Raw genomic sequence first — 26,256 nt, 5'->3', positions numbered from 1 at the left:
TACTAGGTTCAGGATCTGTGACACTGACTTTCCAACCTGGATACAGAATAGCACACTAGCAGTTTCTGTTCAAGGATTCGTGCAAAGACAGGATTAATTTGTAGGCCTGGAAAGCCTTCCAGCAGCTTTGATAACAAGAGATTGGCAGCAGTTAAGCCTGACATGCAGATGCACTGTTTCAGTGCTTTCAGTTTCCGTCAGCTTCCAACATTACACCTTCAAGGTGTCTTATCTATAACTTCCACTTTTGCATTCCCACAGAACCCATCTGATGGCTAGTCCCATTGAGTGCAAACAAGGTACTGTTGGGTACCATCAGATAATTCAATAGCTGTTCTAATCTTAGATATCACCCTGTTCTAATCTTACATATCACCTTTTCAGCTTTGAATGTCTATGCCTTGTTCAGATGCTGTATGGGTCCACAGAACAAGCCTCAAAGAGAGATCAGACTGAGTTAATGATGTTCAGTAGACCCTGAAAACAGAATGCATTCACTTTATTCTGTGTCATGACTAATCAAGGTCTCAGTCTACAATTATGATAGAATAAATCCCTGTGCCTAAACCCATGAGTTACAGTTAAAGATCCACATGCTCAAGCAATATAAGAATACTGGATGCAACTGGACATCAGACTGATATTGCATTAATCAAGGCATGTGGATATGAACTAGGTAGCTGTGCGCTCATCTCTGTAAACACAATTTTATTCACTCCACACGATAAACATAATTTTTCTGGACTGGAGTATCAACTGTATACAAACAATCTTTCCACTAAGATAACTGCAACTTTGTTATCAATTCCCCCTCTAGAAGTCATTACTGCTTTGGTGATTTCAAAATTCAACTACTGCAAAGCCCATTTATGCATACAGGAGTGCATAGTGCTAATATACTTTACAGTGGACCCTTATTATCCATTGGGGTTTGGTTCCAGGACCCCCTGTGGACAACAAAATCTGTGGCTGCTCAAGTTCCATTAAATACAATGTCACAGTAAAATAGTGTCCCTTATATAAAATGGAAAATCAAGGTTTTGGAATTTATACTTTTTGAGAATATTTTCAAGCCGTGGATGCTTGAATCTGTGGATAAAAAAAAAAATCCATGAATAAGGAGAGCCAACTGCTGTATCTTCTTAGGGGAGCACCACTGTAAAGCACATCTGGAGAACAAAAACAACAACAACAACAACAACAAAAACAAGTGTCTGTTCATCTGTTACAGACCATAATCTTTTTAAAATGTGTCCTCAATAAATGGAACACATACTTGATTTCCTTTTCCTCATGCACCCCATATTTCAATTATGGTCTCTTCAAAACCAAAACCTAAAAAAATCATACCAAGAAGGAAAGTGCTTCTTTTTCACTGAGTATAATTTCTCCTTAATGTTGCACATGTACTTTCTAATTCTACATCTTATTCAATTATTTTTTTTCCTTTGGCTTTGAGAGACTGAAATATCTGTTTGCAATTTCTGGTGACATACCCCTCTGGAAAAAAAAATCTAAAAATCCAAGTGTTGTAAAGTGGACTTTTAGATTCAGCCAAGTAGCTGGGGCAGGAGGTTAACCACCCACTCTGATATCCTAACTAGTCAAATGTCCTATAAAAAAGGAAGAAGAAAAAAAGACCCAGGGCCCATTCTCACTATAAAACTATACCACTATTATTCTCTTTTAACAGCCATGGTTCCATCCTATGGAATCCTGGGAGATGCAGTGTAGGCAGGGACATTTGGAATTTTCAGCCAATGTACTCAAGTGCCTCATCAAACTACAAGTCCCAGGATTCCACAGGACAGAACTATGGCAGTTAAAGTGGAATAATAGCACTATAACTGTGTAGTTCTGAATGGGCCCCCAGTCTGTTAAAAGGTACTACCAAACCTGCTCTACAGCTACAAGACTCTTAACTTATATAGTACAAGCCCTATTCTGCAAAAAAGAAGTGTTCATAGGCTGATTAAACACAAATACCACTTATGCATGATGGTGATAATGCATATTTTAACTTGCTTGCTAGAGGCCAGTGAACTATCTTGTTGGCCAGAATTCCTAGCAATTCATATACTGCAATTAGTGAAAACCTTTTGTGGTGTTGCACAATAGATTAGACTTAAGGAGCAAGATAGAATGGAAGAAATGGAGCAAACACTAAAAGAAAAGGAGAGGAACAGATGGTGCTGAAAGGAGGGGGGAATAAATGGAGATATGAGCAGACTGTTGTTTAGTAAGAACACAGCAACCTACGTGAGGATGGGATAAGAAGCTCATATGCAGAGATGGAGGGGGGGGGGGGGAGAGTAGCTGTGTCTACCAGTAGTAATCCAGACAATGTACAACATATGCTATGGGCTGTTCAGAGGAAGATGATAGTTAGTAGAGGTAAGAGAAAGACTACTACTATTAGGTGCATAGATTAGAGAATTAACAGCAGGTGTTGAACACAAATTGTAACAGAAGAGCTTTTCGTATTTAATGTAGACGTAGAACCTTGCAAATGTAGCAGATAAAAGTGGCTCTCACCAGGATCTGAGCTGTGCACCCCTTAGATGACCCTTTTGCACTATGGTTAATTTAATGCTAATTTAACTAAAATTATACTGGATAGCAAAATAAAAATGTTGTTTCGTGTAATGATTTAACAGGCCTATTTTACTGTAACAGTCAACCAAACTGTAAATCAACCAAATGATACTATACTGCTTAGGGTGGGAAATATTTTTGGAAAAGGAACTGTCTTACATTGTGACACCCTGAACTGGAACATATTCCACAAGTGATAGGACCATATTTCGTATTTGCACAATTAAAAATACTATCCCCTCTCCCAAAGCATTTTAATGCAAAAAATTACTGCATTCAGCTCTGTGGTCTGAAATATAAATGAACTCCTGGTAAAAGACCGTAAATCTGTGAGAATCTCCAGAGGGATCAACTGTGCTGTTATTCAGATAAGTTCATAAGAAGGTTTGCTCATTAAGGGGCAGGGTTCCAATAAATTCATTACCCTATATACTCGACTATAAGTCCACCTCATGTATAAGCCGAGGTCAACTTTTGGGGGCAAAAGTATGGATTTTGGTATGCCCTGTGGATAAGTCAGGGGTCAAAGTTCCTGTGGCAGTGGGGCTGTGGACAAGCTGCAGGGCGATCACTCGCCCTGCACAGCCTCTCCACAGCAAGGCTGAGCGAATGCCCCACCCAGCCTCTTGAAAGCCAGGCTCCTTCCTGGGGGAAGAAGCCTTGCTTTCGAGAGGCTTCTGGGCGCACGATCACTGAGCCCAGCCTCTCGAAAGCCAGGCTCCTTCCTGGGGGAAGAAGCCTGGCGCTGGAGAGGCTTCTGGGTGCGCGATCGCTGAGTACAGCCTCTCCAAAGCCAGGCTCCTTCCCGGGGGAAAAAGCCTGGCTTTGGAGAGGCTTCTAGGCAAGCGATCCCAAGCTCAGCCTCTCCAAAGCCAGACTACTTCCCGGGGGAAGAAGCCTGGCTCCCAAGAGGCTTCTGGGTGTGTGATCGCCCTTCATAGCCTCTCCCCAGCCAGTCTGTCCCTTGCGGAGGCAGCCCCACTGGGGAGAAGGTCGGGTCAATTACCCATGGACCCATGTATAAGTCGATCCATGTTTTTTGGGTCAGTCTTTTGACCTAAATTTCTCGATGTATACATGAGTACAGTGGTACCCCGGGTTACGAATTTAATTCGTTCCGCCGCCGCGTTCGTAACCCGAAAAGCTTTCGCAAGCCGAAAACCCATAGGCGCTAATGGGGAAAAGCCGCGATTTGGTGCGAAAAAGCGCCGAAAAGCACCAAAATTTCTTTCGTAACCCGAAATAACCTTCGTAACCCGGAACAGTTTTTTTCAATTGATTTTTTTCGTAACCCGGAAATTTCGTAAGGCGGTGCATTCGTATCCCGGGGTACCACTGGCATAATAATCATTTAAACAGTTTAAAAATCTAGTCTAAAATAATTCTAACACTGAGCAATATAGAACTATGCAAAATTTTACATGTCTAAATACCCTAAAGGCACCAGATCCTGTCTGATCCTGGAAGTTAAGTAGGTCAGCCCTGGTTAGTGCTCGGATGGGAGACTGCCAATGAATATCAGGTGCAAATCACCTCTGAGTATTCCTTGCCTAAAAATACCCTATGAAATTCATGGGATCACCCTAAGTCAACAGGCAATTTGAAGGGACATATAGACAAAACAGCAAACTCAGGTAGTGAGTGCTGGTTGAGATGACGCTCAAATATAGCTGGTTAGAGGGAGGAGTGCTTGATATCAACTTAGAGGGTCTACAGATTTCCTCTTTTTCTTTAAAAAAATCTGTCATACACACTCTGGGAGCAAAGACTCTCAGAGACAGCAAAAGAGAACTGAGTTTGGTAAGAGTAATGGAATACCTAAGGTGATTTGTGAATGAATGAATGAATAAATATATAAAACTTGAGCAGCTTAGAATTAATTCAAAAGTAGCACTGAAATTAAATAACTGTAGGAACTAACATTCAATTCAAAGAACTAGACTACAGGGCGCCCTTCCCTTACAAGGGGGATCCATTCCACTCCTGCGTTAGGGAACTTACGCAAATGCTTGAGCCCATTTAAAATAATGGGGCTCGTGCACATGGTGGCAGCATGGTGTGCATGACACTAGCAGGTGCACCATTGTCGTTTATGGCAAGCAGCTTTCGGCATAAGCCGCAGGTGCACTGTACAACCACAGATTATTCTATAGCATTTTTGTAGTTTTAATTGTACAACTCATTTTATAAGATTTACCACTCACAGCATTTCACTTTTTCATTTCAGTCTAAAGGTATTAAACAACTAATTAATGTGTTTTGTTTACAAGGACAAAATTCAGAGAGTCACTGAATCAGCACTGTCAGTTTCAAGTAAAACTGTTCTATGTTTAATCTTATGTAAAGTAGATACAATGCACCTACACACACTTGGTTAAACTAATCACATTAAAGGATGCTTGTATATCTGAAATCCTACCTCTTGTTAAGACCCATCTTTTTGCTCCCAGGGAGGTTAAAAGTGTAATACATAATACATAAGAGCACCAGATCATAGCACACTGTTACCTGGGAAGACAATGTTTCACATAACCTAGTTCTAGAAGTAGGAAACTTTGTCCAGTTTCCAAAATACCTCATTACCCAGATCTTAGCTATCATCTGATCACCCACCTGAGAGCAACATAGGATCTCGATCCAATGTTTTCTTAACATGATCAGATTCTCCAGTCAGTGAGCTTTCGTCAATTTTGAGGTCATTTCCTTGTATAAGTACACCATCTGCTGGTAAAAGGTCACCTAAAAAAGAAGCCAGAAACTACTTTTAACTTAAGCTACTTTTTAACTTACTTATAATTCAACAAATTAGCAAGGGTATAAATAAAATAAATTGGTGTATTTACCATATTTTACTTGTGCAATATCACCAACAACAATGTCAGCTATAGGAATCTGGATGACTTGGCCACCCCTGATGACAGTAAACTTCTGTTCTTGTTCAATGCGGCTTTGCAAGCCCCTAAACTGTTTCTCTTTACTCCAGTCATTGAAAGCTGTGACTAATACCACACAAACAACAGAAAGGAGGATTGCAGCTCCTTCAATCCATCCTGTTTCACCTTCTTCCTCTTCTTCTCCAACTGATACTGTTCCACATACTGTAAAACAACAAACATTGAAATATTCTGTATTAGTATGAAAACTGCAATCATTCAGATCCTGGTAATACAAGTTACCAATTCGGTTAAGAGTATTCCCATATCAAGAGCATATATGATTATTCAGTATTTAGATTCTGATACCCCTAAGATATCAGGTAGTCAGGCCTGCTTAATACTTGGAAGGATGACTGCCAGGTGTAAGCTATATTTCAGAGGAAGGTCATATCAAACCACCTCTTAGTATTCCTTGTGTAAGTACAGTAAATACTATGACATACATGGGGTTGCCATATGTCAACAGTTGACATGAAGGCACATCAATATAAACAGTGTTGTTCTGCATACAATTTAGAATCATGTTTTGCTTAAGACATTGACAGCCAACTTGTGGCTCACAGCCCGCATGTACCCTCCCACTGCTGTTGACATATCACTAACATCCAGTGGTACATAAATAATTTTAAACCTTTTCTTGCTGCTATGCCAAACCAAAATTTGTCAGCATGGCAAAAAATACCTTTAATATAAGTATTTCTGACTTAAAACAAAACCATACAGAAATATGCAACTTGCTTTAAAGCCAATTAGCCTGCCAGATATGCTAACTGGTTTCAAAACAATGCATGTGGAATGGCACTGCTTCTTTGGAGGATTTTTTTTCTTGCTACCACACTGGTGGGTTATGGTGAATTTGGCCCCACTCCTGGCTTGAAAGAACTCCAAATATTCTTTCATCAATGCATAATTATGTTACAGCACTGTAGGTTTATTCATATTAAATGCATCTGATTATATAATGGGGGATGGAATTTGAAGAAAGGACCCTTATGTCCTTTACTTATTGTGCTGGACTTCAAGTTTTCAGGGATATGGGGAGAAGCAGCTGAGGGCAAACAAATGATTTTTTAAAACTGTAGTGCTCCCTTCTTTTTTTGCCCAGCTAATGCCAGAGTCTGAGAATACTGAAGCTGTATTGTGGGGGAAAGGGAACACTTAAGAGAGCCATCCTATAATCCTCTTCATCTTGTGTTGACAGGGGCATGCTTTTGTGGAAAGCAGACAGCAAGTAGCCACAACAATTTTATCATTTGTCACACACTACATTTAAAGTACTTCTGAGGTCTGATCCTAACCTTGTGGACATTTTTTTTCATTCACACTCTATATAAATGTATGAAAGAAACCAATTTACTTTTCAGGAAGCTGAGGACTCCAGTCTTATAGTATGGTAGAGAATGAGAAGCAATTGGACACATATGCAGTATACAAGAAACAAAAGCTGGTACAGTTGGGCCCTCCATAACTATGGATTCTTTATCCATGGATTCAATCATCCATGGCTTGAAAAGGTTAAAATATATGGATTCCTAAAAGCAAACCTTAATTTCACTATGATATAATGGGACTTAAACATCCACAGATTTTGGTATCCATGAGAGGTCCTGGGGATCAAAAGAGATACCAAGGACCCACTGTATTTCACTAATATGAAAGAAGTTATAATGTAAATGCAAGTAACGCTTTCTCTGTTTTAGCTGCACATAACTTTCTGTACTGTTTAGCAGTTGTGGACCTATAAAAGATAGCATGGGGACCAACAATGCTAACTTAGCAGAGTGCTACAGTAATGGCCAAGCTTTATGGCTAAACATATAGAAAAGCTGGTTAACTTAGCACATTGCTCCTTGATATCTTTTAATTAAACTCTTCAGTTGTATTTGACATTACTTGGTTGTCACATTCTGTCCAGTTATATTTTTCAAAATCTGAAAATCACATATCAAAGTGAAGAGAATATAACTGTCACTTCACCACCAAAAAAGGATTTAAGTTCTCAAATTTTCCATCACAATATTTGCCATGAATAGGACACAGAGCTAGTAAAGGTCAATCCAATTACTCATGTCCATGGATTAAGTCCACTATTTAGAAGAGTGTCAGTGTATCTATCTAGAGGAACTGACCTCGCTCAGGCCTAAGAAAGTGGAGGAGGGAGAAGAGTGTATATTTTTAACCCTCCACTTATGTATAATACAATATGTGCAGAACTCTTGGATATGGGGAAGGGCTATGGCTATCCAGCATATATGGATTACTGATGTTCCATATATTCCTTAAGTTATATTCAGTGGACATATATATATGTGATTCTAGGCATATTGGGTACTGTATATACACATTATTCTAGTCAAGAAGTGGGCAGTTGTGAATTGGTGTTTATCATTCTGAACTGAAAGACTCTTCCAATAACTGTGTATGGCGCTACAAAGAGGGACTGAAGCAAGTTATGATTCTTTCACATTTTGTAATGTGTGATGATCCAAAAGGCGAGGAAATTGCTTGCACAACGTCACTTTCCCTTCCTTCCTCATAGCCCTCAGCCTTCCCATCTCTGAAAAGTCTCTCTGTCTACTAGAACATACTGTCGTGAGGGAGACTGCAGAAGGGAGAGGAAAACTATTCTAATAGCAGACACCATTGGAGCTGACGAGAAAATCTTTATGGATGCAATTTGGTGGAAGCCCAGTCATTCAGACAACTCTCGCTATAGGAGAATGCTTGTGCAGTTTTCTATGTGCATAACAGATCAAAGCCAAGAGGATGGGACTGCAACTGAAAAACAAGGCTGGTAGAATGGAGGATGGAGACAATGTCCTCTCCAGTCATTCTGTAATTATTCCAGTCACTGAGAAAACACACCTGAACTGATCTTACTAAATGGGAGGGCAATAGACAAGAGGAAATGAAAGAAAGAATTAGAAGTTGGACACTTTTCTCATTTTCTTTTATAAATTATCTAAATTAAGCCAGTAGTTAAAATTATAAAGCTTGCATTTTTACTTAAAAACCAAAGGATGTATTTTCACCTGGTTCAAGGGCCTGTTAAACAAAAACTCAAGTGTTTTACAAGTCGAATCTATCCATGTTTATTAAAAAAGAAAAAAGGAAAAAAAAGGGGGGGGGGCTTATTCCCAAGTATTTCAACATAGCACTACAGTCTTAGAATCAAAGTACATAGCTGGGAGTTAGCAGAAGGTAAGGAAGGTTTCATAATTCTCAAACCTAGCATATTTCCCTCCTCCACAACTTTTCTGAACAGACCTCCACAGCTTTCACTTCGTTTTTTTAGTGTTGAATTCTGACAATCCATAAAAAGTAACCATGCCAAATTTTAGATTAAAAGCAAAGCAGTATTCATTATGCATGACTGGATCAGATTTGTTATGGTGGCTGCTTAAGGAACAAAATTGCTAATATGAAAACCTTTAAAAATAAGAGGTGGAGAAATGTGTTCTGACTCTTTTTTGAAATTTCTGAAGATCAACCCAAGCCCCTCAAATCCTACAGGTTCTCCAATTAAAAGACAAGCAAAAATTCCCATAAATAACTGCCAAATACCAGTGTGGTGTTTGTTTCAAACAATTCCCTTCTCCAAATTTAATTAAATTGTCCAAAATTGGCCCCAAACCAGCTGTGATTTAGAATGGAAGTGACTTCAGATCACTCTGGGTCAGATTTTCAGGTGAAAATGTCAATTGACAGTTTGTTTCATGTGTGATAAGTGGCTCCTGCCCCTTTCACATTTACTCCTACTGAAGCAGATTTATTACCAGGTTATTAATTACATGCTCTAAATTGGTTTCATCATTAATTTTGATTAAAGACAAATAATACCTAGTTTTTCAAATCCCAAGAATAGGAGCTTCCACTTCAACAACCTACACCTCATACGATTCTAGCCCATAGGCACACAACCTGTTTCCCTCTAGATGTTGTTGAACTGCAACTTCCATCATCACTCACTACTGGTTGATGGGTGTTCCAATCCAGCATAATCAGGAGAACCGCAAATTGCCCACTTGGCTCTATTAGAAATCATGCCACAATTTTTTTTTAATTCCTTGAAAAACTTGTAATCAATGGGAAATTATAATAATCTTACTAGACAAACTCTACTCTTCTCTCATATTTTGCTGTTTTCTGGCATATTTGTGGGCCAAGGAGTAATCTTAATTTTCAGCAGGGGGGAAAAAATGTAACCTACCAAAAGAATCTCAGGTTAAAATAAAATCAGCCTATATAAATCTTGAGCTACACAACCTCAGTAAATATAGGTGCTGCTACATGGTACCTTCAGATAATATTGCTCAACTTAACAGTCTGGTAAAACTTGTAACATGCATTGTCATTCTGCTAATACCTATCAGATAATTCAAATAATTCAAATAATCTGAAACTTTCCAACAGGGTATGAATGCAATAATATCCTCTCAGTCTACTTGGAATGATGATGAGCAAGCTTATTTGAACAGAAATACAGAACACATCCACAGGCGTCTGTCAAAGAACTTTTCTTTTATAACAGGGAAAGGCAAACTGATGCATCCTATACAGATGATAACTCCCATGAAGAGATTATGGAAACTGAAATCCAAAGTAACCACAGAGCATTGGGTTGCCTACTGCTGTGTTCTCTATGAACCAGAAGTATGGCTGGGTACAAATTCTAGACTAAACAGGCACTTCATAAGTAATAATATACTAAGAAGGTGTTTAGAAAATAGAATATACTTTAGACATCCAATTACTGGATCTCCCAAATGAACACAAAGTCTATACAGAAATAGATGTTCAGTTTCAGGGAACACAGCCTTCTCTTTAAATGAAAAACAAGTGTTAACTTGCAGATTCAAACAAAACTATCAGGATATCAGCCCAAACATATTGCAGTGCTCTGGTTTTGCCATACAATTTCTGGTGTAGAAATCTAAGGCCCGTTACAGACGGGCCTTTAAGTACATAGTCAGTCCGTGTTAGGGTTAGGAAGGTGCAGTGCTTCTGCACCCCCCTAACCCTAGTACAGACTGAGTCCGTAAAAAATGGCGGCGCCCCATCTACATGGGGGCCGCCATGACGACGTCATGACCACACCGCCTCTATACGGGGCGGCGCGGACGTGACGTCGTCGCTCCACGCGAGGGCGCTTAATGCGCCCTTTGCGCGGAACAGGAAAGAGCTCCATTTCGGAGCTCCTTCTTGGTTTGTGGCGCTGCTTTGCATCATTAGGCGCAGCCTTCAGACAGCTGCACCCAGCAACACAAGGGAGAAAGGGACCAAGCGGCCCCTTTCTCCTCCTCCCCACCGCCGCGGGGTGTCCTTGGGGCTTGAAGCCCCAAGGACACCCCTTTCCAGGCTGCGGGGAAGCGGCCTTTTGCCGCTTCCCCGCGGCCTGGAAAGCGGCAGATCGGGGCCTCAGCGGCTGCCGTTCTGGCCACTGAGGCCCCGATACACTGGGGAAAGGCGCGCCTACAGGCCACCCCAAAGGGGCGCCCCAAAGTTTCCAAGTAGTGTCTCTGGTGCATATTCACTACATATTTGGAAGTGCACCCTTCACAACATTTCATATTTAATTGAAAAAATATGAAAAAAAAATCTATGTGCCCATACTGGTACAATTTTACAAGTTCAAGTTACCAGATTTGCTTTTATTTCAATACAGATATACTTCAGCTAAGAAGTAGGTGTGTTCCTAGGCTTTACTTCTTTAACAGAAACTTTGGTAGCAGAGGTAAAAATTACATGGAAAGTGTAGGGACAGGGTTCTATACCACAAAAAAGAAGATCATGTTTCCGCAAACCTTTTATTCAAAACTAACATAATGTGCATCTGAAATGCAGCAACTAGGTCTGATAAACTTTGCATAAGTGACAAAAACATTTTGAATCTTCTAGCATGAAAGCAACTTCCAAACTGCATCCTGGGATTATTATTATTTTTTTCTTTCAATGGCCTCTACTCTTCATTTGATTTCCATTTTGGTGGCAAAAATTATAGATCTGGCATATATATACATCAAAGTAGCTGGTGAGAGAGGCTAATCTGATTCCCCCTTTTCTTTCTATTTTGTCCTTCACACATGCTCAGTAAATGATTCTGGAGGCAGCTGTTGCCTGTTGTATGTAAGCATACACAGCTACAGTAAAATCAGAGTATAATCCCATTCTTTCCCAGGTCAAGCTTTATTGCATTGTTTACTGCAGACACGCTGCTGAAACTCAGAACTAAAAGTGTCCTGCCTTCCCTCACCATCTTCCAAAGGCAACGCTGCAAAACAAATGAACAAAAACGAAAACTTCCAGCTAAACAGAAGACAAGAAAAAAGGGAGGGCCCTGTAATGTGCTCCTTTAAAAAGATTGTAAAAAGGAGCTTCTTTGTCAGAGGTTTTGTTAACTGAGGCATGCTTGTATGTCCTTTCCACAGTCATGAACAGGAACTGGCAATGAGTGAACCCTGTCATGCCTATCACTTCTCCTGCTTCTTTACCAGGAGATTTATTAAAGACATGACCAGCAGTTCCTGCATTGAAATGCTTCCATTCAGGCATTAACATTTTCTCATGTTCAGAGTAGTACGAATAAATTAAAATGAACTAGGTCTGCTAGTGAGCTCACTGCAGTGAGAAACACAAGTTTATGAACAGACTCTATATTTGAAGGAATTAAACAATGAGAAACTTCAAAATGCCAGTGCAAACACAAATTTAAAACAACCCCTTACCACTTTTAATTGAAAATACTTTGCAACACAAGTTAACCTGCTTTAGTCATTTTCTTGCATTTGTACTTAATACACAAGGCAAGAAAGGAAAGAGTATTATTATAAAACCAGGGTGTGGAAAGTGCAGTCACCAAGCCACATGTGGTCTGGAAGTTTGAGGAGATTTGTGCACAAGAAAAACCCATTTTTGCAGCCCCTAAACTTCCAACTTTTCAAAAAAAAATAAAATAAAAATCTAAGTAACATTTTCCTACTGATTTTGGGGTGATTTTTTTCTTCCAAAAACTGGCCAAAACAAACCAAAAACAGCTGCAAATATAGGGATTTACTTCTCCCACACCCTAAACATATCCAAACAAATGAAAAAGCTTCCCCTCCCCCCCATGGCAAGTGGAAGTGCATGGAATTTGATAATAATTCCATGGTGCGTGTGTGTGAAAATTGGCCTGCTTCCATGGCACTTGCCTACCCCATTATAGACAACAGAAGTCTATGCCTTCTATGAATCATTAAAGATAAAAAATAAATTTCTGCCATATATTCAAGTGGTTCAAGTGAACTGCTGACTAGAAGCAGGTGTGATTCAAATATTGATATCATATTAATTGTTGTATCACATGCAATGTTCCCTCAAGTTCTAACCCAAACAATTTTATGGCTTCTCAATATTGTTCCTATGCACACATTGTGAAATACTTTTCATTATGAAAAACTATGTGATTGTTTACTTACATGCTTCATTCCCTCCAGGAGGTTGGTAAAAAGAAAGGCCCAATGATACTATGGCTGCAATTTCTAATATAATTAAAGTAACATCCTGTAGTGCTTCCCATACTAACTGAAGAAAAGTTTTTGGCTTTTTAGGAGGTATAAAGTTCTTCCCAAACACAGTTGCTCTCCTCTCTATATCTGCTGGGTTTCCACTTAAGCCTAAATAACAGAAAGAGAAAATGGTTTCAGAGTAGTTTATTATACATCACCTTCTAATAACATAACAGTGTCATTGGGTACCTATAAAAACCTTAAGTATGTTACATTAGGTCAATCTCAGAAAGCAATCTCAGAAAGCAATTATGTATCAGATACTCTTTATATCCCACATTTTCCAAATTAGGGACCTATGGAAATGAGGAGGGACTTGTACACTTTTTCTTGTGCTATAACAACAAAAATGGCTATGTGTAGACTAACCAGAATATTATAATCTAAATACCTTGTTTCCTTGGGCCTTTCCCATGGATTCAAGTGCTTCCCATACAGATGCAGGAATTTAGTTTCCAAGTAAACGAAGCATTTTTTTTTTTAAAAAAAGAAGCCCACTCATTCCCTTTGCAATACTAGTATTTACAAAATAATTCCCAACTTCAGAGAAACCTGAGGATATGACAAACTACGTATAATAGAACAATGGTGAACACAGAACACAGGATTCCCTAATATGGGATTCTTTTCCATAAAACACGTGGCAATGACAGAATTTGATGCTAAAAACCATGAGTTAAGGGGAATACATCTTAGGGAGCTTTCTTCATATTACACACTACACCCTTCCCCCTACTATGCAGTTAAGTGAAGGTCACACTAGCTTGCACTATGTCATCTTATGAATGGTGGTAGTTCATTCTGCTTCTATAATTAATCCAACTTCAACTAATCTGTATCTTGTAGGGAAAGGCTAACACAGCAATTATCAGGACCAGATACAAAGCCAACCAGATATTATGCTTGCTAATTCATTCTACAATATCACTTGGAATCATGGCCAATTTCCTTCCTTTTATGCCTTGTTATCACTGTCTGTTATTTTCCAACAGTTGAAGCAACCCATCAGACCACCATCTCACCTGCATTTGAGGAGGTTTGTGCACAAGAACAAGCAAGTAGTGTGCTTCACCAATAAGGACTGAAAAACTTTTCAGGAATGTAAACAGCTCTTCTGCTGAAACTTCTTGGCAGCTCTTTCATAATTAACATTTGTTATCAAGCAAACAGAAATGTTATTTTTCTATCATGATAATACAAGCCAGACATTTAATTTTTTCTGAAGTCTTCTCAGTATGAAGACTTCAAGGTTCTACCTAACTTTTTGGGGAGAGGGTGAGAAATGGGGGAGGGGAGAAGAAATCTCCTTATTAGTTTAATGAAGGGGTGCACCATGCCTTGCCTCCTCATACTATTAAAATGCTATTTAGTCATAGCATTACGTGTTCCCATTCCACTTCAGTGTACACTCAACGAGACTTTCCCGCCACCCAAAAGACAGAACAGCTGGAACTGCTAGCTTTTTGCTCCTGTCCAAAGGAATTAGGTAATCTGTAAATTATCAGTAAGGAAAATACAAAATGGTAATATAAAGATAGAAGGTAACAGCACAAATAATTCTATGGAGAAGAAAGATTTATAAGATGAAGCATTTCAAGCCAGTGGTTCCCGAAAACAGTTACTAGCCCACAGAGCTTCATAACTGTACGTTTCAAGACAAAAATATTTGTTCTGTCAAGTATTAGAAATGTCAAATGTCATCTGAGGCACAATTATTCTGCTTCAAGTTAGGTGGTGGTAGGAGAAAACAAGCCCCACAAATATATTATTCAAACATTCATACTACTATTGTGTAACACCTGCATTTGCTTTTTATTTCAACACGTTTTAAATGTGTATGTCCGACCCTGAGTCAACAATACCACCCTGAAATCAAATTCTGTGAAGGCAATACAGTATGTAACTTTTAAACAAACAAAATTCCAGTTGCCAACTCCGTTCAAAATTCTGTATGGCTAAGATTTTAAAGCACATTTTCACCTCATGAATAACATTACAGATTCCACAACATTTGGGGGAGAGGTCAAACTATGAACAAAATGTTGAACTGTAAACAAACTAAAACAAAGTTATCTACCCTGTGCAAGTAGCATGCATCTTAGACAAACAAACCAACGATATTTGACCGAAAAACTAGAAAGATTTACAGAACACTGAAGTCATTGGAAATCTCGTTGGGTATATGAACATTTTTTACTGCAAGGTAGCTGTATCTGGCAATATGTAAATACTGGGATTACAAAAATAATTACAGAAATAAATATTATGACTGATGCTAAGCTGGTGGCACCACCCACTCTTTGCAAATACTTGGTTTGCAAATACTTTGCCTTGGTTGGAAGCTTATTGGTCAGTGCCCAAACCTCAATTGCCAAATGCCAACAACTGTGAACTGAAGTGCAAGGATAAATTCATTATTCTATGAAATACTGAGGAGAAAGGCATTAGTAAGACTCTACAGATAGCAAACAAAAGCAGAAAATAATATTTTCTCTGTCTTAAGTGTCTGTTTGCTTTTTTATTCAGTACTAACACCCTTCCCACAAACAGAAAAACAACACTTAAGAAGACTACATGTGAATACATCACACTTAGGCTTGATCATCTGCATATAAATCTGTTATACATATGAGGAAGTTAAGCTCTGCATTGTCACACATTTGCTACTTATACATTTAGGCCCACAGATCTCTTTTTGTTTATAAAACTAGAATAGGTACACAACTGAAAGGAACAGATGTGAAGCTTCCATCAGTATTCACTAGCAATCTTTTTCTTACCCAACATGTCTACCTCAAGAAAACAGACACAAACCACTGAAAAGATACATTTTAAGTAATGCTGTCAATGATGTCCTGTCACATTTCTGGATATTTAAGCTAATTTGTTATATTATACAAATATCTGCAAATCAATCAAATCCTGGACTTTGAAACAACTTTCTAAACAAAACTCTAAATTTTTAGACAAATCAGTATCTTGAATAAACAGAAATTATATGTCCTAAATGGTAAATTAACATTTATATATGTTCCTCTGACTCAATTGGTGTACTCTAAACTATCAATTGGATTTAGGACTATGTTTCCACTGTTTGGGGCATTTTTATTTTTGTTTTTAGTGTACAAAATTTGAAAAGGTTATCCAAAATTTCTAGGTAACTTTTAAATTGTTCAAATATTTAAATTGTCATAAATAGGGAACTAAGCTTTCATAAAGACTCTTGATTTTAATTCCAGTACAGCTGTAAAAAACAAAACAAAACAAAAACACCCTTTATCATTAATCAAAATGGCCTAAATCCCAAAGCTAGTCCCAACTAAAACTGAGCCGCTGATTGAATAGAATATACATAAGTATGGGTAGATCTACTCTAATTTGCATTAGCTACTGAATTCAGACCTAATGTTATGTCTGAACATCAGTCTCATGTAAGAGTTCAATAAACTCCTGGAAAAAATAAATTTAAACTTATTGGCTCATCAGCTGAATATAAAAAACAAAACTTGCATCAATAATAATAATAATAATAATGGCACAGTGGGCCCTCGCCTTACACGGGGATCCGTTCCGGATCCCTCCGCATAAGGCGAATTCCGCCTATGCTCAAGCCCCATTGTAAACAATGGGGCTCGTGCATGGCGGCGCGGCAGTGCGTGGGGCGCAACAGGCGCGTGCGCCCATTCAACTGAATGGGATGCGGTGCCCCTTCCGTCCCGCAGCTTGAGTACGTATGCTCAAGCCACGTAAGGCGCGCCCTCGTATGACACGGTTGCGCTGTATTTTATTTTTACCCCGCCTCTCTGCTCAGAATCGAGGTGGCTTACAATAAGACACATAGATATATCAAACACTGTCAAGAATTATTCAGTAAACCATGAATATATATACACAAGAAAACATTATCTGTCTGAGTATACATTCCCTTACTTAAGATATATGAAAAATTATCATTACCTTCATTAGGAGAAGTTTTCAATCTTGTACAGATTCCATGCACGTCTCCATAGCATTCTTGTATTTTATGTAAAGCATCAGCAGCACGCAATTCCATAAGGTCACGAAGTTCTTCAACTGTGACCCCAAAGTCTCCATGATTAGAATCTTTTACAGTATATTTTACGCCACTATATGCTACCGAGTTGTTAGCCATGTCTCCCATGTTTTACAATGTTCAAAAGAAGGAAGTTGCTTCCAAGTATGAACAATTATTTATTTGAAATATTTCCAAATGGAAAATAAATCCATCAGATATGAAAACCATCAAAAGTGTAGTATAAACCAACCCAAAAGAAGAGAGCCATTGGAAACCTTTTCCAGAAGCGTTATCTTGAATGCAATCCCATAGTTTGTTCCTTTATTCCAGTTCAGTCGAATGGGGAATACAACCTGTGGAAAAAAGGGGGGAAAAATTAGAGCAGCAAGATTCAGCACTTCTCATGTATGGACCATACTATTTTGCTTATTCAGCTAAGAATCACCAACAACAGGGCCACTTCTCTTTGTTGCTCAGTTAAGGATTTTCTTGCTTTTCCCTACTCCTCATTCACTCTCAAAAGATTTTTCCATACTTCAGTGCTAAAAGAGAAAGCCTCTGCCCAGGGTCTCAACTAGTATTGTCAATTCTCCTTCCCCTCCTCCTGTTTTCCCCATCTCACTTGATGAGCTGTCACTGTTGTCTTCTCCCTCTGCTAAGGACAAGTATCACTGGTTGACAGAAGCTTCAAAGTGCCCTCAACCAAACTTAGAAATTCTTTTCATTCTTTCAAGAAAAATATGCAAAGGAAGAGGATATGGACTTGAGGAGGAGATCAGAGAAAGCTATTTTTGTTTAGCTTTCACATAAGCAAATGTCTGAAGAGGGTATCTGAAATTCTGAGACTGAAAAAATGGTATACCTGAGTGTGAGATTTAATCCCTGTGAGTATAACATGGGGTTCAAGATATTAAAAATTTTGAGAGATCAGATATACTTTCAGTAGTACCTGAAATAGCAGAAGAGCGTGTTTGTGTGTGCAGAATGACTGGTGACCGTTTGCTCTCCCTCTTGTTTTGTTTTGATTTGTATTTTTTTAAAAAACCTGACCAATATATTCCCAACTGTAGAAGAAAGAAGGAGAAATCAAAAGTACTGTCTTATTTATGCCCTTCTTGTGGGCTTCCCAGAAATGTCAATGAAAATAATGACAACAACAAAGAGTTCCATCTTTTTTAAATTATCTACTATACATTCAGAATGGGAGGGGGGAGAAGAAGAGGGTGAAATAAAATGGAACACATTAATCACTGCCTTTCCTCTTCTGTCTACACAGTAGTAGTTTTAAACTATGTAGAACATATTGGTTTATTGTCATTCTGACAGAGAGGCAAGGTAAAAATAAAGATGATGATGATGATGATCCTGTCCAAGCTCCTAATGGTAAAGCTATGAATATTTTTATCAGCATTCTAGCTAAAAACAGATCACCAGGATTGTTCATCGTGTGTGTGGGTGTTAGCCTTCAAGTCCCCTTGAATTTCATAGGATTTTTTTAAAGGCAAGGAATGCTCAGGGGTAGTTTTGTCAGCCCCTGCCTCTGAAATATCTACAGCATCTGGTATTCATTGGCTGTCTCTCACCCAAGTACTAATCAGAGCTGATCCTGCTTAGCCTCCAAGATCAGATAGTAACGGGTGCCTTAAAGGTATTTAGGCATACTGGTGCTGTTAGGCTATTTGCTATTAAATCTTATTAAACATGTTCTCAATGTTAGATTTGACTGTATTTGATTTTAAAAAATGGTTACTATTTAGAGTATGCTTTTTAACATGAACTGTTCAAACTTGTGAAACTTCTAAGGTGTAAATGCCTCTGCAGCTGTGAAAAATTTCAGCTTTAGCCTACAAACCCATTTCTGGTTAATGATTGTGGTAAAGTCGAAAACATTTTTTTGTGTGTGGGAAAGGAGGGAGGGAGAGGTGTCATTGGGGGTTGTAAGCTCCAACTGATGATTTAAGAGAAGGTAACTTAAATCAGCAAGGTAAAGAAGGTAGATTTCCTCAACAAAGCTGTGAATCTGACCATAAAACCATGTTAATTTAAAACTAAATAAAATACAATTCATATTGTCATTCTTACAACTAGGCCTTCAATATTTTTCTCCCAAAGTGTATTTTGCACTGATGGGTAGAAATAAGGTCTGACTATAATTACTGATGGGAAACTATATTACAATTTGACCATAAAAATAGAAATCTAATTGAAAAAGCATATTTTAAAAATATATTTTTATTCACCCTGATTGACGTAAAGTTTTTTATTCATTACTGCAAACCAATTTTAATAAAGATGGTAAATTTTACCCAATACGACCAAGGGTCATTTTTTTCATTTATTACAAGTGGCAATGAAAAAGAAAATACAGAAGGTGTTCTTTTAGCCTCAGAAATATTAAAAACATTCTCTATTCATTGTTCTGAAACTTTTCTTCTGATATTCAACATTTTTTCCTACTTTATAACATTTATTTATTTATTTATTGCCCTTAGTGGAGTCAATGCCTACCTCAATACTACTACTAATACATTTTATTTATAGCCGATCAAGGTGGGTTACAACAATAAACTTTTAACTGTTTCCAGAAGTGGATGAAATCTTCCTTTTGATATCTGTATTGAAATTCCTCTGGGATCTATTCTCAGTCCGAGTCTCTTTCTACACATTACCCCCCATGAACCAGATAGCTTTCAGTAATACTTGTTTATCAGCCCTCTCCCACTTAAATCTGACCTATCCCTATCTTTTAATCCCATGGCTCCAACTGCCTCTGATAGCTCTGCATAGATGTTCTCTCATCTCTGCCATATCGTCCAGTATGTCCAAGATTGTTCATCTTTCCTCTCAAGCACTCCTTGTATACACTTTCATTTATTTACCAATAAGCAAACAAGAATATAATAATAAGAAATCACAATTATACAGACATGAAGAAATGTAATACATACAGGTTACAATGCAAATTCTTTAGTATGCTACCACCCACCTTGTTAAACAGGCACATCATGTGGCTTCAACTTTGAGGCCTCCTTCTTTGTTCCTCTCATTTCACACTATGTACAAAAAAATTTTCTGTACAAATGTAGATGGAAAAAACACCACAAGCTTCTTTATTCCCTCAAGAGGACCCTTGTCTATGCCTTGTTCATCTGTAGCCTATATTGCTACAGTCTTTTCTCACTGTTTCGTCTCTTCATAAATATTTACCATTTTGCTCTCAAAACTGTTCATTGTTATCACTATTTCAATAACATGCCACTCTTCGTTGAATCCCTATACTGTTTTTCTGTCTGCTCCCAAATTCAGCACAGGTTATTTGACCCAACCATCAAAACCCTTGTTGCTGGGCCATCTGTCCCCACTCTTCTACTGATTTATATACCATTTTCATATGTCTAAGTCCATCACCTTTCAGGAGACTCTACACTTTCTCCACTTTCATCCTGTATGAATGGAAGTACTTCCCAGAAAACTTGCCTTATGCCACCTCTCATTGCTTTCTAAATCCCTTATCAAATCCAACCTTTTCTGTGACACAACTCCCTTCTCCCAAAATCTTACTTACACACTAGCCTGTACTGAAGCAGACTTGTTACTTCTGCATTGTATTTTAAGCTATGAACTCCTCTGAGCAAGAACTTATGCTCTCATACACTAAAGCATCATGCCTCATCAATGCCACCATAAAATTTAGTAATTACAGTATGATTTCCATGAAGTAATACAGCCATAGAAAGCAATGGGGCAAAATGCTCAAGTTTCTAAATGCAACTGTAGCATCTTTGGGGGGGGGGGGGAAGGGAGCTTATCAATTGTATTAATTTTGTGTAACAGCACCTTTGAAATTTGCAGATGCACACATACTTTTAAATGCCTACCTACCTCATTGCCTGCCTGGACATTAACAACTGGTTGCCAAGAATTGATTCTCTGTGCTTTTTTTTTTTGGGGGGGGGGGGGGGGGGTATTACAGCACTAGATAAATATATAACCTCTTCCTATTACTCGATAGCTGGAGGACCTTACCACACTTACAGCATTTGAGCATGTGTCATATATTCATTCAGTCCATATGGATACCGATTTGGAAATTTGGTTGTTTCTGAGAGAGGTGTAACATCTAATTTTTAAAAAAAATCTTGTACTTCTCTCTCCTTTCTCTCCCACTGCCCCTTATAGAATTTCGCACAATAAACAAAGGCAAAAAGATTCTGAACATCAAGGTTACTGAAAGATTTTAACACCCAATGCTTATCAGCATCACCACCTTTCCTGTACTGAACCTTTTCCTGTATTGCTATGTATTTTATATGTATTACCCTATTATTTCCTAGACTGTATGCCATAGGCAGATTTACTCTTATCTATGTATTGTTTGTATGTACAGTGCTGTGCAAATCTACAGCGCTATATAAATAATAATAATAATAATAATAATAATAATACCACCATCAACATGCACTGTAATTTATTAAGAATCCAGTTTGTATATCCACAATGCTATGTTTGGACCATAATGCTAAGATCAGCACTCTCAATTTAAGGATATCAACAGAGACACTAGGAATGCTTCTCTGAGACTTCTGTGGGTCCTTGGCACACTTACTGAACACACTAATCTCTCACTCAACCTGTTGACTTCCTGACTGTGAACTGAAACCTAAGTTACAACATGCCTTGACTAGAATGCACACAAGTATATAAACTACAGTAATACCTGATTTACAAGACTAGTTGACCAAAGTTAAAAAAAAAATCAAGTTACTTTATATCAGGAAAATTAATAAATATGAACAGCTGTAACAGTCTTAACATTAACACGAGACACGTTCCTTCTGAATGAAGTACTACTAATTTTAGTCAAAAAATTGACCCAAAAACCCAAGTCAACTTATCCACAGGTCAATGTAAGTACTGTACTTTAACTCTTAATTTAAAAAAGAACCATTCCCTGGTGAAAGGCAAGAGTATAATCTGTCCTGGAAGCACTGACCCCCCCATCTACTCTCTCATCCACCCAGCCTTTAGGGCAGTGGTTCCCAACTTGTGGGTCGGGACCCCTTTGGGGTTGAAGGACCCTTTCATGGGGGTCGCCTAAGACCATTGGAAAACACCTATTTAATTACAGTTATGAAGTAGCAAGTAAAATAATTTCATGGTTGGGGGTCACCACAACATAAGGAACTGTATTAAAGGGTCGCGGCATTAGGAAGGTTGGGAACCACTGCTTTAGGGTGAGCAGAAACAGTTATGCCTGCTGGAATTTTGTAAGTTCTTTGGCATTGTTTTCCTTTCGTTTCCAGAACACACCTTTGTTATACACCCCTAGGTTTTACCCTTGACTAATAATAATAATAAGAAGAAGAAAAAGAAGAAGAAGAAGAAGAAGTTTCATTTATATTGTCCCGCCTCTCCTGACGGATTGAAGTGGGATTACAGTCAAATTATGCAATCAACAATAGTTCTAATAACAATTATTTAAAATCACAATATAAACCATATGCTATCTAAAAACATTTACTACATTATAAAATCTCATTGACAACCTGAGGTAGACACCTGATCGGGAGGTAGTATTTTTCTGAGATCTATAAAAGATCAGGGGGGTATGCTTGCCGGAAGAGGTAAGTTTTCAACGCCTTTTTGAAGGCATCCAGGGTAGAAATAAGTCGGAGCTCTTCCGGAAGATTATTCCAAAGTGTTGGGGCCGTAGCTGAGAATGCTCTTTGGTGAGTAGATGTTAACCTCACCTTGGGAATGCTCAAGTAAGTTCTTCCCAGATGTTCGGAGAGTGCGGGGCAGATTATGTCGGGAGAGGCGTTCCCTCAAGTAACTCGGGCCCAAGCCATGTAGGGCTTTAAAGGTAATAACCAACACTTTGTATTGGGCACGGAAGCTAATTGGCTAATTATCCACGAGTCATATCAAAATCCATAATCTTGGCCCTCAAACCTGCCCTTGACTTATACATGAGATCCACTTATAGTAGAGTATATATGAAATTCCTTAGAAATATTCCTTCATATACAAGCAAGTTTTCAGATATGACAAACTTGAACTAATTATGTCTACATTCCATATGCTAATAAAAATACCAGCCTAATCAGGCCATCTTATAAGTATATAAAATAGAGACCAAGATAAAAGGCTTCCAACCTGTTTAGACATACACCACTTGAGGCAGTATTAGATGAATGTGTGTGTGTGTTGTGTGCCTTCAAATTGTTTCCAATTTCTGATGACACTAAGGCAAACCTATCCTGGGGTTTTCTTGGCAAGATTTATTCAGAGGTTTGCCATTGCCTTCCCCCGAGGATGAGAACATGTGACTTGCCCAAGATCACTAATTGGATGATTGCACGTTAACAAAAGACTAGCATGTCAAAGGAAGAAAGCAAAAGAAAAGAAACAAAAACAGCATTTACATTCCAACACAAAGGACATAAAGATGATTAAATATGAGCATGTTGATACAAAGAGAATACAGATTTAGTGCAGAGTTCAGAAACCCAGTGGAACAGGCATTGATATCACACTTCTCCAGTATCCAGAAAGGCTATAGTATGTTCTTATACTTATGGTGCTGTTTAAGAAAACAATGCATACAAATCTTATAAAAGTAAAGATCTGCAAAATATGGGTTGCAATTTTATGCCTATAGTTCTAGAGATAAATTCTGAAAGTTCCTAATTCCAAATATCTTGCAGAGTTATTGCCATTCAGAATGCCTTTTAATTTCATAATAATCTGGCAATTGGCTAGAATGTACAGAGCCTTCCAGAAGTATTCACCTCCACTCCTTAGATGATTCCACATTTTGTGGTGCTGCAACCTTTAATGGATTAAAGTGATATTCATTGTTCTAGGCGATAACCTCCGGAAGACAATGTATGTGACAATGAAGTATTTGCGTTCATTGTTACATCCACCAATTTATCTCAGCCTTGGGGAATGCTAACTGTTTGCATTGAATGCCAAATGTATCTGCAGTTAAACCATTGTCTGTGAACTGAACCTGATGCTGACTCCATAAACCTTGATCCAGAAATCATGCCCTACATAAGGAGTGGATAACATCTAGATGTGGAGAGGTTCATTGGCCTTCTCTGAACTCACTCAGAGACCATACATCATCCAGGGACGTAGCCAAGGGGGGGGGGGGTTCTGGGGGTCCGGCCCCCCCCTTCCATTAGAAAAATGAATGGTGTGTGCTGCTGCGCTGCTGCACCCAAGCCCCATTATAATGGTGGCACTTAGTCTGGACCCCCCCTTCCTAAAATCCTAGCTACGTCCCTGCATCATCCTTGCTGCTATCATCTCACATTTGCTCTTCTTTGCTGCTGCACTGCCAAAATGTGTGTTTCCATCTGTTTCTTCAAAGTTAGTAATATAATTTAAACAAAACTGTTGAGTTCGACAGTTTTGATTAACTTAAGTCAGCATATGCAGAAGAATGTGCATATTTAATTAATAATAATTTAAAAGCCACACATAATTGTAACCCTCATATTTTTTTAATTTCACAAATTATGTTCCTCGGCATTCAAACAGGGTGCAAGTTTGATAAGCTTTGTGTGTCCAAATGTGAAATGTAGAAACTTAGCAATACAATGTAGTGGCATTTTGCTGAGCTTCACAAGCAGAGACGTGATAAGCTTTAATACATCCCTCCTGTGTTTGAGCTAAATTTTTAAAAAGCAATTCCACAAGTTAATTTTATAACATATAACATAAGCTTTGGCCACTGCGGTATGGAAGATTTGACCTTCAGCTACATATTATCAGCAGCCAGCTTCCAGAGAAGGCTCCCTGAGTGCTTATCTTAAGAAATCCTTTGCTTATATATAATTAGCTCACAAGCCTTCACAAATCTGTGGAACATTGCACTGCTGTTGTCTGATATATCTACATTTGTTTTGCTTTCTGCTTAGTTTTTCAGAATGAAGTGCTCCAAGTAGACAAGTCTTTAAATCAATTTTAGCAACCTTTACATGCACTGTAATTAAGTCTTAAAGCAACCAGTTGAATTTTCAGTTAAATTCAACAAAATTAAACCACAACGAAGGAGAAATGTTTTTTTAATTCTAAGCAATGATCAGTTTCTAGTGATGACTCTACTACTAACACCTGTATAAAGCCTATCAAACATTTGTCAGTTTTACAAAACTAATTATACAACAAGCATTCTCCCTTCCCCCACAGACAGAACACATTAAGCAGAAGATATTATCAGTACAGTACTTTAACTCAAGCATATCCTTTATTTAGACTGATGCATGATCCAGAAGCAAGAATAAACCTGGAAATAGCTCTCAATGAGGAAGGCTCAGGATGCTAATAATTTCCTCCTAATATAAATAAATCTCTAAACTACTAAGGTCCACTGAACAGTAAGATACAGTGCAGCCTTGCCTCCCACGGAGATATGTTCTGCCTCCCACGTAAGGCAAATACCGCGTAAACTTGAGCCCCACTCAATCGAATGGGGGCTCGTGTTTGTGACGGCGCGGCACATGTGGGCCTTTCCCTGTATTGCACAGTGGCTTCTGCATAAAGTGGAAGCTGCGTATGGCGGACCCGCGTATGGACTGGGCGTGCTGTATTCTCATATACAAAAACATAAAATACATCACATGTCCTGAAAGTACAGCTATAAGTTCACCTTCCTGAGTTTGAAGATGGTTTAAATATGTGAATGAGTAATTCTCTTCTGATGTTTTGGTTGCTGTTATAAAACAAACTCATCCTATGTTCTGAATCACAATAGTCATATCCCATTTTCAAACTCTATGTAGCTGATAGCTTGGCCAAACAGTATATTCTTTGTGAAGATCTTTGAAGTACAGTGCACTTTATGCGGCTTTCAGTATATGCTGAAAGCCGTGCGGGGAGAAGGGGCGGTGCATCCCATAGGGACGAATGGGGCATGTGCATGTGACGTGCGTGTGCGCCACCGCACCACTGCACCGCCGCATGCACAAGCTCCATTCATTTAAATGGGGCTCAAGCATAGGCGGTGTTTGCTTTACGCGGGGGAGTCCAGAACGGATCCCCCGCGTAAAGAAAGGGAAAACTGTACATGTCCTTCTACATCAAGCAAAGATGGTTTTGAAATAGCATACAAAGAAAAGGGAGGGTGAAG

The 26,256-nt window shown here is 38.6% G+C and overlaps 1 protein-coding gene across 5 annotated transcripts in view; it reads right to left on the bottom strand.

The window, feature by feature from the left end:
- ATP2B1 (ATPase plasma membrane Ca2+ transporting 1) overlaps positions 1-26,256 on the bottom strand; it is an 85,646-nt gene that overhangs the window by 32,454 nt on the left and 26,936 nt on the right. For all 5 annotated transcript variants that reach the window (XM_042466600.1, XM_042466602.1, XM_042466604.1 and 2 more), the window contains exons 2-5: positions 17,036-17,467; positions 12,989-13,186; positions 5,439-5,693; positions 5,209-5,334 (exon numbers count right to left, since the gene is read on the bottom strand). In XM_042466600.1, coding sequence (XP_042322534.1) covers positions 5,209-5,334; positions 5,439-5,693; positions 12,989-13,186; positions 17,036-17,240 — 784 coding nt within the window. In that variant the 5' untranslated portion in view covers positions 17,241-17,467. The remainder of the gene's footprint in view (positions 1-5,208; positions 5,335-5,438; positions 5,694-12,988; positions 13,187-17,035; positions 17,468-26,256) is intronic.

Source organism: Sceloporus undulatus, chromosome 5 (genome assembly GCF_019175285.1).
Source record: "Sceloporus undulatus isolate JIND9_A2432 ecotype Alabama chromosome 5, SceUnd_v1.1, whole genome shotgun sequence".
NCBI classification, from domain to species: Eukaryota; Metazoa; Chordata; class Lepidosauria; order Squamata; family Phrynosomatidae; genus Sceloporus; species Sceloporus undulatus.
Note: the sequence above shows the minus strand (reverse complement) of the source record. Positions and strands in the feature narration are given on the sequence as shown.